This window comes from Pelodiscus sinensis, chromosome 2 (assembly GCF_052426305.1).
Source record: "Pelodiscus sinensis isolate ZL-2025 chromosome 2, ASM5242630v1, whole genome shotgun sequence".
NCBI classification, from domain to species: Eukaryota; Metazoa; Chordata; order Testudines; family Trionychidae; genus Pelodiscus; species Pelodiscus sinensis.
In genome coordinates, this window is record NC_143053.1 from 66,285,095 (window position 1) to 66,299,078 (window position 13,984).

General features: G+C 41.0%; 2 protein-coding genes across 10 annotated transcripts in view; one reads left to right on the forward strand and one right to left on the reverse strand.

The window, feature by feature from the left end:
- The window catches only part of LOC102446292 (kinesin-like protein KIF20A), a 37,229-nt gene extending 32,063 nt beyond the window's left edge, over positions 1–5,166 (forward strand). For all 4 annotated transcript variants that reach the window (XM_075920670.2, XM_075920672.2, XM_075920669.2 and 1 more), the window contains exons 18-19: positions 931–1,050; positions 4,269–5,166. In XM_075920670.2, the coding sequence (XP_075776785.2) occupies positions 931–1,050; positions 4,269–4,544 (396 nt within the window). In that variant the 3' untranslated portion in view covers positions 4,545–5,166. The remainder of the gene's footprint in view (positions 1–930; positions 1,051–4,268) is intronic.
- A 1,995-nt stretch (positions 5,167–7,161) lies between these two features.
- The window catches only part of LYN (LYN proto-oncogene, Src family tyrosine kinase), an 89,619-nt gene continuing 82,796 nt past the window's right edge, over positions 7,162–13,984 (reverse strand). For all 6 annotated transcript variants that reach the window (XM_075920679.2, XM_075920678.2, XM_075920676.2 and 3 more), the window contains exon 13: positions 7,162–8,915. In XM_075920679.2, the coding sequence (XP_075776794.1) occupies positions 8,713–8,915 (203 nt within the window). In that variant the 3' untranslated portion in view covers positions 7,162–8,712. The remainder of the gene's footprint in view (positions 8,916–13,984) is intronic.

The following is a 13,984-nucleotide window of genomic DNA, read 5'->3' on the forward strand; positions in this document are numbered from 1 at the left end:
GGGGTATGCCAGTGTCAGCACAGTGTATCTCGTCCTGAACACTTTCTGTATCGGGGCATGTTATAAGCTGACTTATGTTCCAGCTCCCCCTATTACAGCTCATTCCACTAGCGCCCATGCTTCATCTGCCACTTTTCTGGCTCCAGGTGCCCATCGTGGAAATCTTCAGTGCATACTTTTGCAAGTCACTATGCTATAGTGTAGCAGGCCAGGAATCATGTGGCTGTGGGCAGGGCGGTGTTGCAGTCCGTGTCTCTGTAGTCTCTGACCCTGCCTCCATGGGTTTGGCTTTGGAGTCACTGACATGGAATGGTCATGAGCAATCACTCAAAAAATGGTTATTTACCACTCATAACTGTTGTTCAAGATGTGTTGCATATGTCTGTTCCAAATCCCACCTGGAACTGAGGGGGTGGAGGACCAGCACGTGTTTATATACACCGATGTAGTGGCTCCCTTGCTGGCCTGACAGTACCACTGATGGAAAACTCTGACAATCTGTGCATGTGGTATGTGCACACCTACATGAAATGGACATGAGCAGCACATCTCAAAGAACAACAGTTACAAGAGGTAAGTAATCTTATTTTTTTTTTTTTTTTTTTTTTTTTTTTTTCAAACTGCCACTTGCTTTTCAAAACTCTCCTATCTTTTTAGTGGAATGGCTGCTGAATATTCCTGAAGTGATTCTGATTCAACAGTTCTTCTATATGATGGTTGTACTTTATTGTGGATAAGATGTACTTATAACATTCTATTTTTGGGTCTTAATGGCTTGTTACTGTGTAACATTTTAGAGTATTTAACTACCTCTCCATGCACTCTAAAAATATATTTATATTTATGTATATAATATTTATTTATATTTATAAAAATACATACCCTTAAAATTTTCAGTGATTTCTTAATCTTCATGATTTTTTTTTGCAGCTAATAAAATCTCTGAAGTTTAAAATACAGAAATTAAATGAAACTTTACAAGAAGTAAATGAAGTTAACAGAAAAACAATCGAGGAAAACAATAGACTGATGCATATATTGACATTGAAGGTTTGTCAAACAAGTATTGAAACTACCTTTTTAAATGACTGTTAGCCTTGTTAAACAGTGAGCTGCACTATATATGAATAGGCGATATCAATTTTATTTTTGGCTTATGTTCTTGAGTGCTAGCATAAAGCTAGTCCTTGGGTTACTGTTTGCTGAATCTCTTGTATAGTCAATCCATATCCTAAAGGCCATAGAGCAGAGCAGTGGTCACCAACCAGCAGACTGGGACATACTGGTAGATCCTGGGGCCTCTGACAAGTGATCCTGACTAGTTTGGCTAGGAGGTTGTCTTCAGCTGTCTCTTCCCCCACTGCTGTGCTGCTCCTATTCTCTGTTGTGGAGCTGCCCCCAGGAACCTCCTGCTTGCTGTGCAGGGTGGAAGAGGGTGCTGATGTCATGGTGTCCCCCATCTCCACAAGGTGAGCAGCGAATGCAGGGCTTTGGAGAAGGGATGGTGTAGGTGCAGGGCCACAGGGAAGGAGTGGGGCAAGGGATTTTGGGTATCAGGTAGATCTTGGATTGACTTAAATTCAAAATGTGATCTTGTGCTTAAAAAGGTTAGAGACCACTGCCATTAGAGGATGCTTCCTGTAATATGGATTCAAATGTTAAACCTTTGTGGCTTAAACTCTTTAAGATGGTAATGTGTAAAAGAAGGTTTATTTTGTTTGACCTTGTGTAGAGGGGTTTGGAAAGGAAAACTAGAGGACTCTATATTGTAAATCTTACTGCATTTGAAATTACTTTATAAAACACTAGTTTGTTAGAAACTAGCAACTTTCAGATGTCAAAGATGAAGTATTTAGAGAGCTCTTCCTGAATGCCCGAATATCACCTGTTGCACCTGCACACTTACGTTGATTACTGGGAAACATAAGAATATAAGCTTAAGCAATGGTGCTTTTCCTATGGAGGGGACTAACTTGCATCTAATTAAAGGCCTAACCCAGATGATGTAATTAAGGCCATATTCTAGCTTCAGTGACTCTCTCACTGACAATGAGGCTTAAAAGTTAAGTAGATTATTCTTCGGATAGCAACTACGTTCATACTGTTATCCTTGAATTTGGCCTCTTGAGTTTGGAAGGGACATATAAAAACAATGTAAGATACTTCTAGGATTGCTGAGCTTTTTGCTTTAGCATATGTGAATATTAAATATTCAATTTGCATGCACATGCATTCAATTCACCGGAGTAGCTCAGTGCCTTCAGGTTTTTATTCTCAGACTTGGCTACATTAGTTCACACTTAAAGACTTTTGTTGCAACTATAAGAATGAAAAACTTTTTTTTTTTTTAAGATCTTAGTCTTCAAAATGTGAATCTGCTATGGGAGCTGAATTATCAGCATCAAATGGGCAGAACATTTGACCATTTCACAACTTTAATTACTGAGCCCAGTCTTGTCAGACACTGGGGCCAGGTCTACACTAGATCTGGAAAGTCAGCTTAAGGTACACAGCTGACGTCAGCTTACCGTACACCAAGTATAGTAGCTTCCACACAGCAGGAGGCTAATGGGAGCAAACACTCCCATCAGCTTGCCTTACTCCTTGCAACTGGGAGGAGTACAGGTGTTGGTTGGAGCTGCTCTCAGCATTCAACTGAGTTTAAGAAAGATGGATCTAGACAATGCTTGGTCCTGCCATGAGGACAAGGGGACTGGACTTGATGAAGAATCAAGAAGAACAAATGAAGTTAATGGGTAGCAGGTTTAAAACTAATAAAAGAAAGTTCTTCTTTACACAGCGTGTAGTCAACCTGTGGAACTCCTTGCCAGAGGAGGCTGTGAAGGCTGGAACTATAACAGAGTTTAAAGAGAAGCTAGATAATTTCATAGAGGTTGGGTCCATAAAAGGCTATTAGCCAGGGGATAGAAATGGTGTCCCTGGCCTCTGTTTGTGGAAGGCTGGAGAAGGATGGCAGGAGACAAATCGCTTGATCATTGTCTTTGGTCCATCCTCTCTGGGGCACCTGCTGCTGGCCACTGTTGGCAGACAGGCTACTGGGCTAGATGGACCTTTGGTCTGACACAGTACGGCCGTTCTTATGTATGTTCTTATGATTGCTCGGTTTTTTCCAGTTCTAGTATTCTATGATTTTATATATTCGAATTGGAAAAGGTAAAGAGAAGAGAAACAAAAATTAAGGATATGGTACAGCTTCTGTATGAGGAAAGATTAAAAAGACTGGGACTTCCCCTATGGGGATGATATAATGGTCTATAAAAACATCATGAATGCTGTAGAAAAGGTAAATAAGGAAGTGTGTGTTCTTTCACAATATTACAACTGTCAGTCATCCAATGAAATTAATAGACAGTAGGTTGAATACAAACATAAGGAAGTTCTACTTCATGTAACACACAATCAACCTGTGGCTCTCATTGCCAAGGAATGTTTTATAGGCCAAGACTATAAAGGAGGTAAAAAATGAGATATGGCCGTTAGCCAAGATAATCAGGGATGTAGTCCTATGCTCTGAATATTCTAAGTCTCTGAGTACAGAAGCTGGTTGAAGGCAACAGGAGATAAATCACTCCATCTACATGTTTTGTTAGTCTATAAAGTGCTACCAGACCATTTGTTGTTTTTTCCTGACTTTTCTGTTCGATCGTTCTTTCCAAAGCAACTGGCATAAACCATTGTCAGACAGGATAGTGGGTTAGATGGACCGCTGATGTGACCTTTTATGGCTGTTCAGTTTTTTTTGTTGTAATGGCAGCGTAATTGCACAGTGCTATCTTATGACCTACAGATCGCATTCTGAAGTTTCTTGGAGAAAATGAACAAAATAATATTATCCAGTGATGTTAAAATGTGTTGGTTTTTGTAAATGTATAATGGCTGAATTTTTCAGCAGTTACATGAGGGGGAGGGGGAGAAGCTGTTGCTCTGCTTCTTGCGTGTACCACTCCCATCTGCCCCTCCTTCCCCTCTCCTCGTTGTGAGAGGGGGAGGTCGCTCTGTGGGAGCTGGTGCTTGTGAAAGCCAGCTTGGAGGCGGCAGCATGGGAGGGATGTACAGGCTTCCTGCATGTACAGGCTCCTACTGCTCCCTCCCCCCCACTACCTCTGATATAGAGGCAGCAATGTGGGGGTTGGAGCCGCGTATAACCATGAGGGTTAACCGATGAGCCTAGACTCATCTGTTAAACATGTACACAGTCACATCCCTAGTAATGTTTACTTATTTAATGTGGCTTAACTATTCCATAGGAACAAGAAATGAGAGGCCTTCAGAACTGTGCTAAACGTGTCCTTGAGCTTGAAGCTACAGTGTCTCTCTTGCAAGAACAACTAGATGAGTGCAAAAAGCACTTGTATTCAGAAGTTCTTAAGGAGCAAAAACCCAAGAAGGGTTTATTTGCTAATATAAAGTCTACAGTAGCAGGGACTTCTAAAACACCCATCAGCAGAACCTTGGGGAAATCTGACGACTCTCCAACCACATCAAGAAAACAAGCTACTTTGGCACGTAAAGCAAAAGAATAACTCTAATCCTTAATGCATTATGTCTGTATTGATAAGAAACAGCAGTTGTAATTCTGAATTGTTGTTGACAACAATTTTGGAGGGAGAAAAAAGGCTAGCGTAGACACAGCCTTACCATCAACTTAACTGGGAGGATAAGCTATTAATAGAAAAAAAATCTGTCAAGTGTTTTCATTTACTAAAGAAATATGTAAATGTAAACTTAAATTGGGATTCTTATGAAGATATGATCATGGAAAGACAACAGACATGGATTTCCAGACTGCAGGAGAATAGTGCCTTGTGTCAAGGTTTGTGGTACATTCCTGTCTTTTTACTTTCCTTGTTTCTTTTTACATTTATTTCCAACATTTAATGGCATTTGTGTTCAACCATTTTGGGAAACAGCTTGTTCACTTTTACTGTTTCATTAGCTAATAGATACTGTTTGTAGAGGAGCTGGCTTCCTCCATTAATCTTATACTTGATGTCAGTTTACTGTGGAATTAAAATGTGAAATTTGGTACTCAGATTTCATTTAATGATATAGTCAGATGATGGAATGGTATGGAGCCACTGTTGATTTTAAATGCTTGTCATATCCCTAATTGTCTTCCTTTGGAAAGGAATGGCTGTTTGAAAGTCCCTCACTGTATTGTCTATGCAATCGACTTTTTAAAATTTGCTTACAATAAAGCTTGGGTTTTTTTTCAAGTCAATTCAAATTTGGTGTTAATTAGATCAAGAGATATATTTTGTAATTTGACCTTTGAATCCTTGACTACGTCTAGACTGGCATGATTTTCCGCAAATGCTTTTAACGGAAAAGTTTTTCATTAAAAGCATTTGCGGAAAAGAGCGTCTGGATTGGCACGGATGCTTTTCCACAAAAGCACTTTTTGCGGAAAAGCGTCCGTGCCAATCTAGACAGGCTTTTGTGCAAAAAAGCCCCAATTGCCATTTTCGCAATCAGGGCTTTTTTGTGCAAAACAAATCTGAGCTGTCTACACTGGCCCTTTTGCGCAAAAGGACTTTTGCCCGAACGGGAGCAGCATAGTATTTCCGCAAGAAGCACTGATTTCAGACAGTAGGAAGTCAGTGTTCTTGCGGAAATTCAAGTGGCCAGTGTAGACAGCTGGCAAGTTTTTCCACAAAAGCAGATGTTTTGTGGAAAAACTTGCCAGTCTAGACACAGCCCTTGTGTGTTAGCTTTGCTTCTACTTAAATATGATGCACTTGAAATCAAGAGGGCCATTACGTAATCTTAAAAGGAAACTTTCTCAAGAAATTTAGTGGGGCTAGGACAGAGTGGTGATTATAACCAGAAATAGTTTTTAGCCAACTAATAGGTTAACTGCTTTAGAAACGTGTGCCAGCAACAAAGTTCTAAGAGTTGACCAGTTGCCTTAGTGAGGTTTACTGGTGACAGATTTGTTGCATTATATTAACTGCATTATACATATACATTTCAAAAGCCTTGAGTCATGTAGGAGGTCTTTCAGCATGTTTTCATCTCATCTTGGGCCTGACTCAGAGGCTGTCACTAGCATTGTGAAACACTAGATGGAGCAGCATTACTGTTGCAACACTCAGACTATCCTGTTTTTATAATAATTAAAAGCTCTAGTCTTGAAATTTCCTCTTTCCTCTGTCAACTAAATACTCGCAACCAGTTAAGAGAGTCTCTCTGTTAAAATACTCACAGAAATGTGTACTCAAGGACTTGTATGAACATGGAGAGGTATTTTATGATGTAGGAAACACCCCAGAAAAGTAATACCCAGAGGGATTATTTGTCCTGTCAATACAGGTATCCACTGGACTCATCACAGCCATCCAAATTCCAAAGAAATATAGCCTTCTTGCAGATTGAGTCAAATGGCATTGTCTAGCCAGACCTCTCAGGACGAAATCAGAAATGATGATGAATGGAGGCTCTCCTTTTAAATGCTTTGGTTTATTATAGTAAACTGGTAACGTGATTAGGAATCTTGATGAACCCCAAACAATAGATTTCAGAGAGGCTCAAGAGGTCATTTGATTTTTTTTTTTTTTTCCTCGAACATGAGTTAAGCCACACATGCTTTCATCTGTGTTTGAACAAGGGGAATACGGTACACTTCAGTACACCTGTATTTCTAAACACTCCATTAGCTCTGCAGCCTCATACTGTATTTGATCCAATGTATAGCTCCTAGACATTTTCTGCAACTAGGATGACTTACGTTAAATTTCGCAAACGCTATTTACAAGTGTTTAGGCTTTCTTAAATGTTTCAGTACACAAGCCTAGTGGTATTGTTTAAGATTGAGTTTTTAGCAGCTTTTTAGAAGAGATATACTAGTGTGGTGAGTAGTTTAGGATTCTAGATTAAGAGCCACTTATCTGGCTATTTATTTCCACTAAAATATTCAGCAGTGAAATGACTGTCTTGAGACCTCTGAACATCTCTTTTGAAATGAATGGGTATAAAAGGCAAGAATCAATTTCGTTTTGTCACTTTAAATAGTTATTTTGATTGTATAGCATCTGAACACTGACAGGATCTCTCCTGCATTCCTTGTACACAGAACTGTCAACCTGGGCTATAAAATCTGCTACTTTTTTTTTTGTCCCACAGATTATAACTACTATGGTACACATTTTTAAATTTAAGAGTTTATTACAATTAAAACATACAGTAAAATATTTACAATCTGTGGTTATTCAGCACATGGACGGACTGACTGACTTCATTCAGAAACCCATTATGCTTTACTAAATAAAGAAAAGCAATGTTTCTACTGCTCACTGTTTGGACTTCTGGTATGGTAAAGCATCACTAGTAGTTAGCTAGCCTCTTTTTTTAAAAAAAGCTTCTGTAAGTACCCTTTTTTCCCCCCATAAATTGTTTTGTATTGTGCAGAAATTTTTTGTTTTAAGAACAGACCAGTGCTACTTTAACAAGTCTGTGTCCTCCTTTATATAATTGCACTTGTTATGCTTTGATAACTAACTTACTCATAACCTGATGATTCACTCATGACTTGAGAATTAGTTTAAATACAGTTTTGTTAATACACCTTGATCCTAGCAGAATATGCATTAAAAACTATGTAACAAGTAAATCAGCTATGGGTTTAACTGGTTATAAATTAATAGTAATTACATACTCAAAGCAGAATCAGTGTACAAACCCTTCAGTGTAATTTCACTGATTACAATATGCTTATAAGGTATGCTGCATTTTAATACCTTAATTTTGGCTAATCTTTAGAGAGGTTTCAGTTCCATCGAAACAGCAAAATATTACTAATTACTCCTATTAAAATACCCATGAAAATGCTTTCTATAAGTAAAGGTAGTTTGAGGTACTGATTGTGATTCATCTGAGGGCTAGATAGTGCTCTCTTCAAAATCTCTAGGGGCGATTTGCCAGTGGCTTAAACCCATGGGAAAAAATTAAATTTTTGAGCAAGTGGTTCCAGGCTTAAATTCATGTTCCTCCATATGCAGAACAAGACACCATACTGTCTTTTTTGACCCAACTAGCACAATAATTGCTGTTTTATAATGCACTTTCACAATATTCTTACCTTGGTGCCTGTAAGAGACATGCTTTTCAAACCTTAGCAGTGGAAATGCTTGTGCTATGTATAAATGCAAAAGATAATTACAGTAAAATTACCTTTTTAACCCTTTCTTGAAGGAGATGATTACATCTTAAGCATTTGAGTCTTACAACAAGATACAGTACTCCAGATTCTGATGTAAAATAATCAGAAGCTAGAAAATCATGCTTCATATTTTTAATCTAAAATTTTGCTCCCAAATTAGCTTTGACTTTTCTATTAATAAATTGTTCATATTTATCTTGTAAAGTGTGCTGTCATTTAGAGTTTTTCAGCTGCAAATACTTCAAAAGTTTATACTGGTGGAACTGTATTTGGTCTGTTTCAAAGTTTGTCTTGTTTGGATGTTGATTTAGGCAAATAAAAAGATAACATCTAAAGAGAACTCTAAGCAGAGTGAACATTTAAATTAACCAAAGAAAAAGATGGTTTATTTCTAGGTAGAATGATTCTTCCAGTGAAATTTCAGCCTTCAGTTTCAGAAGCCACAATCTGTTAGGATATCCAAATACATGAAGTAACTGGTCTGCCCAGTTTGTCCGAACAATAGTCTATGCCAACTGGAAAATGTTTTTGCCCTATGGCTGCTGTTGATACTGCCCTTCTGTTGCTGTGTAGAAATCATCAAGCACACTCTGTAAATAATCAAATGTTGGCCTCTCTTCTGCTTTATCTTTCCAACATGTTTTCATGATATCATAAAGTTCAGCTGGACAGGCTTCCATGCGTGGCATCCGGTATCCACGCTGAAGAGCAACCATCACATCAGAATTACTCATACCTATATTAAAAAAAAAAGCTTTTTTAGAAGAAGATTTGTGTGTCCATGATTAAAGTGGAGCATTTCCTTTTGTTGTTACTCTACACTCCAAAAATTCAATTTGTTTATCTAATGGGGCAGTGCAAGATTTTTACTGTATTTTAAATTACCCAACATTGCTGGTGTCTTTAATTCAATTTAAAAAAAATAAAAGGAAAAGAATATGCTTTATTGAAATTAGTTTTAAAAATGCAGTGTTGTTTTTATGAAGTGAATTTTAATAAATTTGTTTAAATGGGAATTCCATCAGTATATTTTTCTTAATTCCTATAAACGCTTATTTGCTATGTTTTAACAGAAAAGGGCTATAATACTGCCTTTTAGTTTTTCAAACCTTAAGCATTGATTTAGCTGTGCTAAAACAAAGCACTACTCCAAATTTCTTAGTTTTATCTCTTTTCTATAAGGCTTAGTGAAAAGCAAGCCTTTTCCACGTTAATCCTATCTTTCTGGCTCATCTTGGTTCAGTCTCTTTAAACATTTGCTCAGTTATGTAAAAATTGAGGACTGTACTTGATTTGGTGATTGTCTCTTCTGTTTGGTTTTATAAAAAGCAATCCCCTTTTCTTGGCACAACCAGACCCTTGTATTTTAAGTTATGAGGAGAGGCAGCCGTATACCGAATTTGGTGTCTCCTAAAAGGTAGGACCAAGTGATAGAAATGTAGCCATGTTAGTCTGGTGTAGCTGAAACAAAATACAGGACTATGTAGCACTTTATCTTGTTAGTCTTTAAAGTGCTACATAGTCCTGTATTTTCTTTTAGGAGAAAAACTCACTAAAATAAATAGTTGATTAAAGCTAGCAAAGACCAATTAAACAAATCTTATGCAATTACCTGGCAATTTACTTCTAACTACTGTATTGTCTTGGAGTTCAGTACTTAGAGGCTGTACATTTATCTTTGTCTTACAGAGCGTACATGTAAATTCATCCGCAAAAACCCTCTGATGTAGGGCTCTGGCTGTAGACAGTGCTCCTACGTTCCTCATGCCTTTCCACAACATGAATTGAATTCCAAAAATCCGAATGTTGGAAAAACCAGGAAACAGTTGGGTTCTTTCTCAAGGCCCTCTCTGTATTCACAACTTATGGGCTGAGACAGGTCAGGCTCCAACTCCTTTGAAAAGGTTGTGTCATGAGATCTCTTGCAAAAGGGTTGTATTGCCTTACTCTGAGGCTAGGTTTACACTGGTGGCATCTTGCGCAAGAAGTCTTGTGCAAGAAAACGTCCACACTGCCATGTGCGAGCTGTGCTTTTGCGCAAGAGCGCCCATGGCAGTGTGGATTCTCTCTTGCACAAGCTCTGATGGTCATTTTAGCCACAGGGCTTTCTTGTGCAAGAAATCCCTGCCGAGCGTCCACACTGCCCTCTTGCGCAAGAGTGCTTATACCTGATAAAGAGTATAACTCTTGCGCAAGGAGCCCTCTTACCACGCCGTACCATACATTTCCTTGCGCAAGAGCGGGCAGGCAGTGTGGACACTGCAGATTCTTGTGCAAGAACGGCCGTACTTGCACAAAAGAATAGCCTGAATGTATCCTCCACCCCCTTTGCTCCTTCATGGTCATGGCAGAGAGTGAACTGAATCCACATTTGTGTTTTTGGGACAGTATTTTCTCATGCTTAGCTTTAGATCGGGACTGCATCCAGCTTGGGACGGGGAGAGAAATATGTGCTTCTTTGAGCACTACAGGACATGGGCAAGGAGAAAGACTTGATGTACTACCCCCACCCCATCTCTCAGCTCCCATTGGCCAGAAACTGGCCCACAGGAGCAGCCTGGACCTTATTTGTGGGGCAAGCAGTACACAAAGTACCCCCTGCCAGACTCTCAGCACTCAGAGCCCATGGCCCCCACAGCTGGCTACCTGTGAGCAGCATGTGGGGTATGGAAGGCAGGGAACCTGGCTGAGGTGCCTGTTAGGCTACCCACATAGCCCAAGAGTGTAAAGGGTTTGGGTTATGTCTACATTGCAGAGCTTTTCTGGGATACTGCTGGTATCCTGGAAAAAGTCTGCTGTGTCCAAGGAATGCATCCACTTTTTCAAAAGAGTTTCTTAAAAAAAAAAAAGCAGACATGTTCTTTCGGCATCCCTGTATTCCTCATTATATGAGGAATAAGGGATGTTCCAAAAGAGGTTTTTCAGAAATTTGGCCCTGTGTAGTTAGGCCAAATTTTGGAAAAACCTCTTCCGAAAAAAAAGTGGAAAAAGAGATGCAAATTGCAGTTTGCAATTTGCATCTCTTTTTCTGACTTTGCAGTCTAAACATAGCCTTGCACCCTCCCAGAGCAGGCACCGTAGCTCCTTACCCCAGCTCACAAAACCTGCTTTGGATTTTGTAAGTAAGTCTCAGGGTAGTCATTTAGTCTAACTTTAAAAACAATGAGTAGTGTAGCACTTTAGAGATTAAGGATAATATATAAGATCATGATAAAGCCCACTTATGACAATGCAATAAAGAAAATAAAGTTCTGTAAATAGTTGGAATAGTACAAGTTAGTTTAGTGCAGGCAGCTCTTCCAATGTCCCAGGTGACCTCAATAATTTACCTGGACTAGGTCCAGCTTGAAAGCCCTGCACCCATTGATAATACTGGAAAGAGACTTCCATGCTTAGATCACTGTGTAACCTTATGTACTCTGCCACACTTCCACTCTTTGCATGGTTGCTTAGTGAAGCTTCCATTTGGGGAGGCAGTAGCTTCCCTGCCCACTGTCTCCCTCCTCTCTTCCTGTGTCCTTGCTCCCTGTGTGCTTGTCTCCTTCCAGTCCAATCCCTGATAATAATTATTGTAAAAACCCTCCACTTTTCTCAACAAAATGGAGCATGTTTTGTACCATGTGCTAGACATGTAGAAGGTACCTAATTAAGAGCACTAAATTTGAGAGTAAGAAATGTCAGTCTCAGGTTTATTCTATACCCTCATAGCAGATCTGCAGGCAGCTTGCAAACACCCCAAGCTCCTCTAATTGATCCCGGGGAACAGAGAATGGCAAGCACTAGTTAAAGGTCACTGAGAAATCTGTCCTTGCTTCACACAATCAAACAAGATGTCAGGCCTTGCCCTTAGTTTGCATTTGCTTCCTGACAGGAAGAAGGTAATTAGAATCAGACTGCAAAATTTACCTTGTTTTAACTTCTTCACACAAACAAGTTGAGGGCTTCCTATGTTGATTCCTTCAACAGCAGTAAACACCTCAGACAGTGAATAAAAATTGCCAGGGGCCATGCCAGTAAAATACAGGCTGTCTGCTGCTAATACCACCAGCACCCATTCAGCTCTCTGAACCAAGAAAGTAAAGTGTCCCACTGAGGCAGCATGATGGTGCCAGCTTTATGTACCAATATCCCTAGGGGTGAAGGAAGCAAATCCCGAGCCCTGTTCTCACGAGGCAAATGTAATCTCCCAGCCACTGATCAGAGTTGAGACCTATCCTGCCTGTAACTTCTGTCTTCCTTGCCACATCATCCTTCCTCCCTCTACACCGCGCTCTCCCTAAGCTCCCACTTCTCAAGATCACTGCTCTCCCCAACCAAGTGCTCCTGCTGCCCGGCCCAGCACAGAATTTGAACAAGTAAACAAAAAAAAATTGCCCTGGCTCATGCCTCTGCTTGCTTGTGGGAAACCTCTGAAGGGCTCCTCCACTGGCTCAGGAGGAGGGGGAGGCATTCCTCTTGGCCATTTATTGTTCTGGCTGCAAGTTTTTCCCACTTAGCAGACCAACACAGGCGGTACCTGCTGCCACAGATGATCCAGCCCTCCCTTCGGCACACACACATCATAAAGCTGGCTGGCCTGCCTGTGTCTTTGAATAGCCCTTTGAAAGTGAAGAGGGGCAGGAGGTGGCCCAGTGGAGCCCCGCTCTCACTACCACTGCCTCTTCTGGCAACTTGCTCCAGCATCACACAATGGGAGGAGACGTTATCCCATAACATCCCAAATTGAAATTCTCCAGTAATCCAGGAGCAGGGGCTGCTGCATAAATAATGCAGAAAGAGTTTGAAATTGTAAAAGACACTTTGCAAATTGCACTGCGCAGCATTTTCCATCTGCTGACATCAAAGCACCTAACTAAAGCCAAAGTATTTACACACACTCCTGTGAAGCAGGCAAGTATTATTGTTATCCTTTTTTTTGGGGGGGGGGGGGGGAAATGGAAAAACTGAGGCACAGGATAATTCAATTCCTTATCCACTGGGGGTTTTTTAAATCAGTGGAAAAACTCCCCTTGAGACCAAGCCTTAAATGCTAGGTGCAGTGTCATACTGGAAGTCTGTGACAGGAAAACCATTAAGAAACCCCCTGATCTTCACCTTTCTAGCAGAGGGGAGCATGGGTCACTGGCTGCATTGAGGTGGAGAGATCGCCCTGAGACCCCAGCCTCCCCCAGTACAGGAACTCAGCGAGAGGCTGCACCTGGCTCTCTCAATGTAATGGCTGGCTCTGGTTCTCTGTGCCAGGTGTGGCTGGCAGGGCTCAGCCCAGCATGAGCCAAGTGTGGAGGGGGTTATTGTGGGGGGATCTAGGTGTGGGGCAGTCTGGGTATGGGCCACTCAGTGGAGATCTGGATGCTCGGTGCAGGTTCTGTTGTAGGAGCAATTGGACTCTGGCTGAGCTCAGTGGAGGAGTCGAGGGGAGGTGGGGGCTTGATATGGGCTTCAGGTGCTGGGGAAGTGGGACTTCATAGGATAGGGGGTCCAGGTGCAGCTTGCTGGGGCTCAGTGGGGTGTGGGGAGCTTGTTGGATGAGTCCAGGTTTAGAGGAACAGGGCTTGGCAGGGTGAGGATTAGATGGGCCTGCTTAACCAGGAAGTCCCAGCTGCTGCTGCGTAGGGATGTCAATGAGCAGTCCACTAGACAATCAATCGACAAGCCTAGGCTGATGGGTTAATCTGCTGACAACTGGCACGCCCCCCCACACACACACACACACTTGCTGCCGGTTCCCCCCAGGACCTTCTCTGTGGTGCCACTTGCTATCCCCCCCACATTACTGCCTCTAAGAGAAGTAGCAGTAGGGGGAAG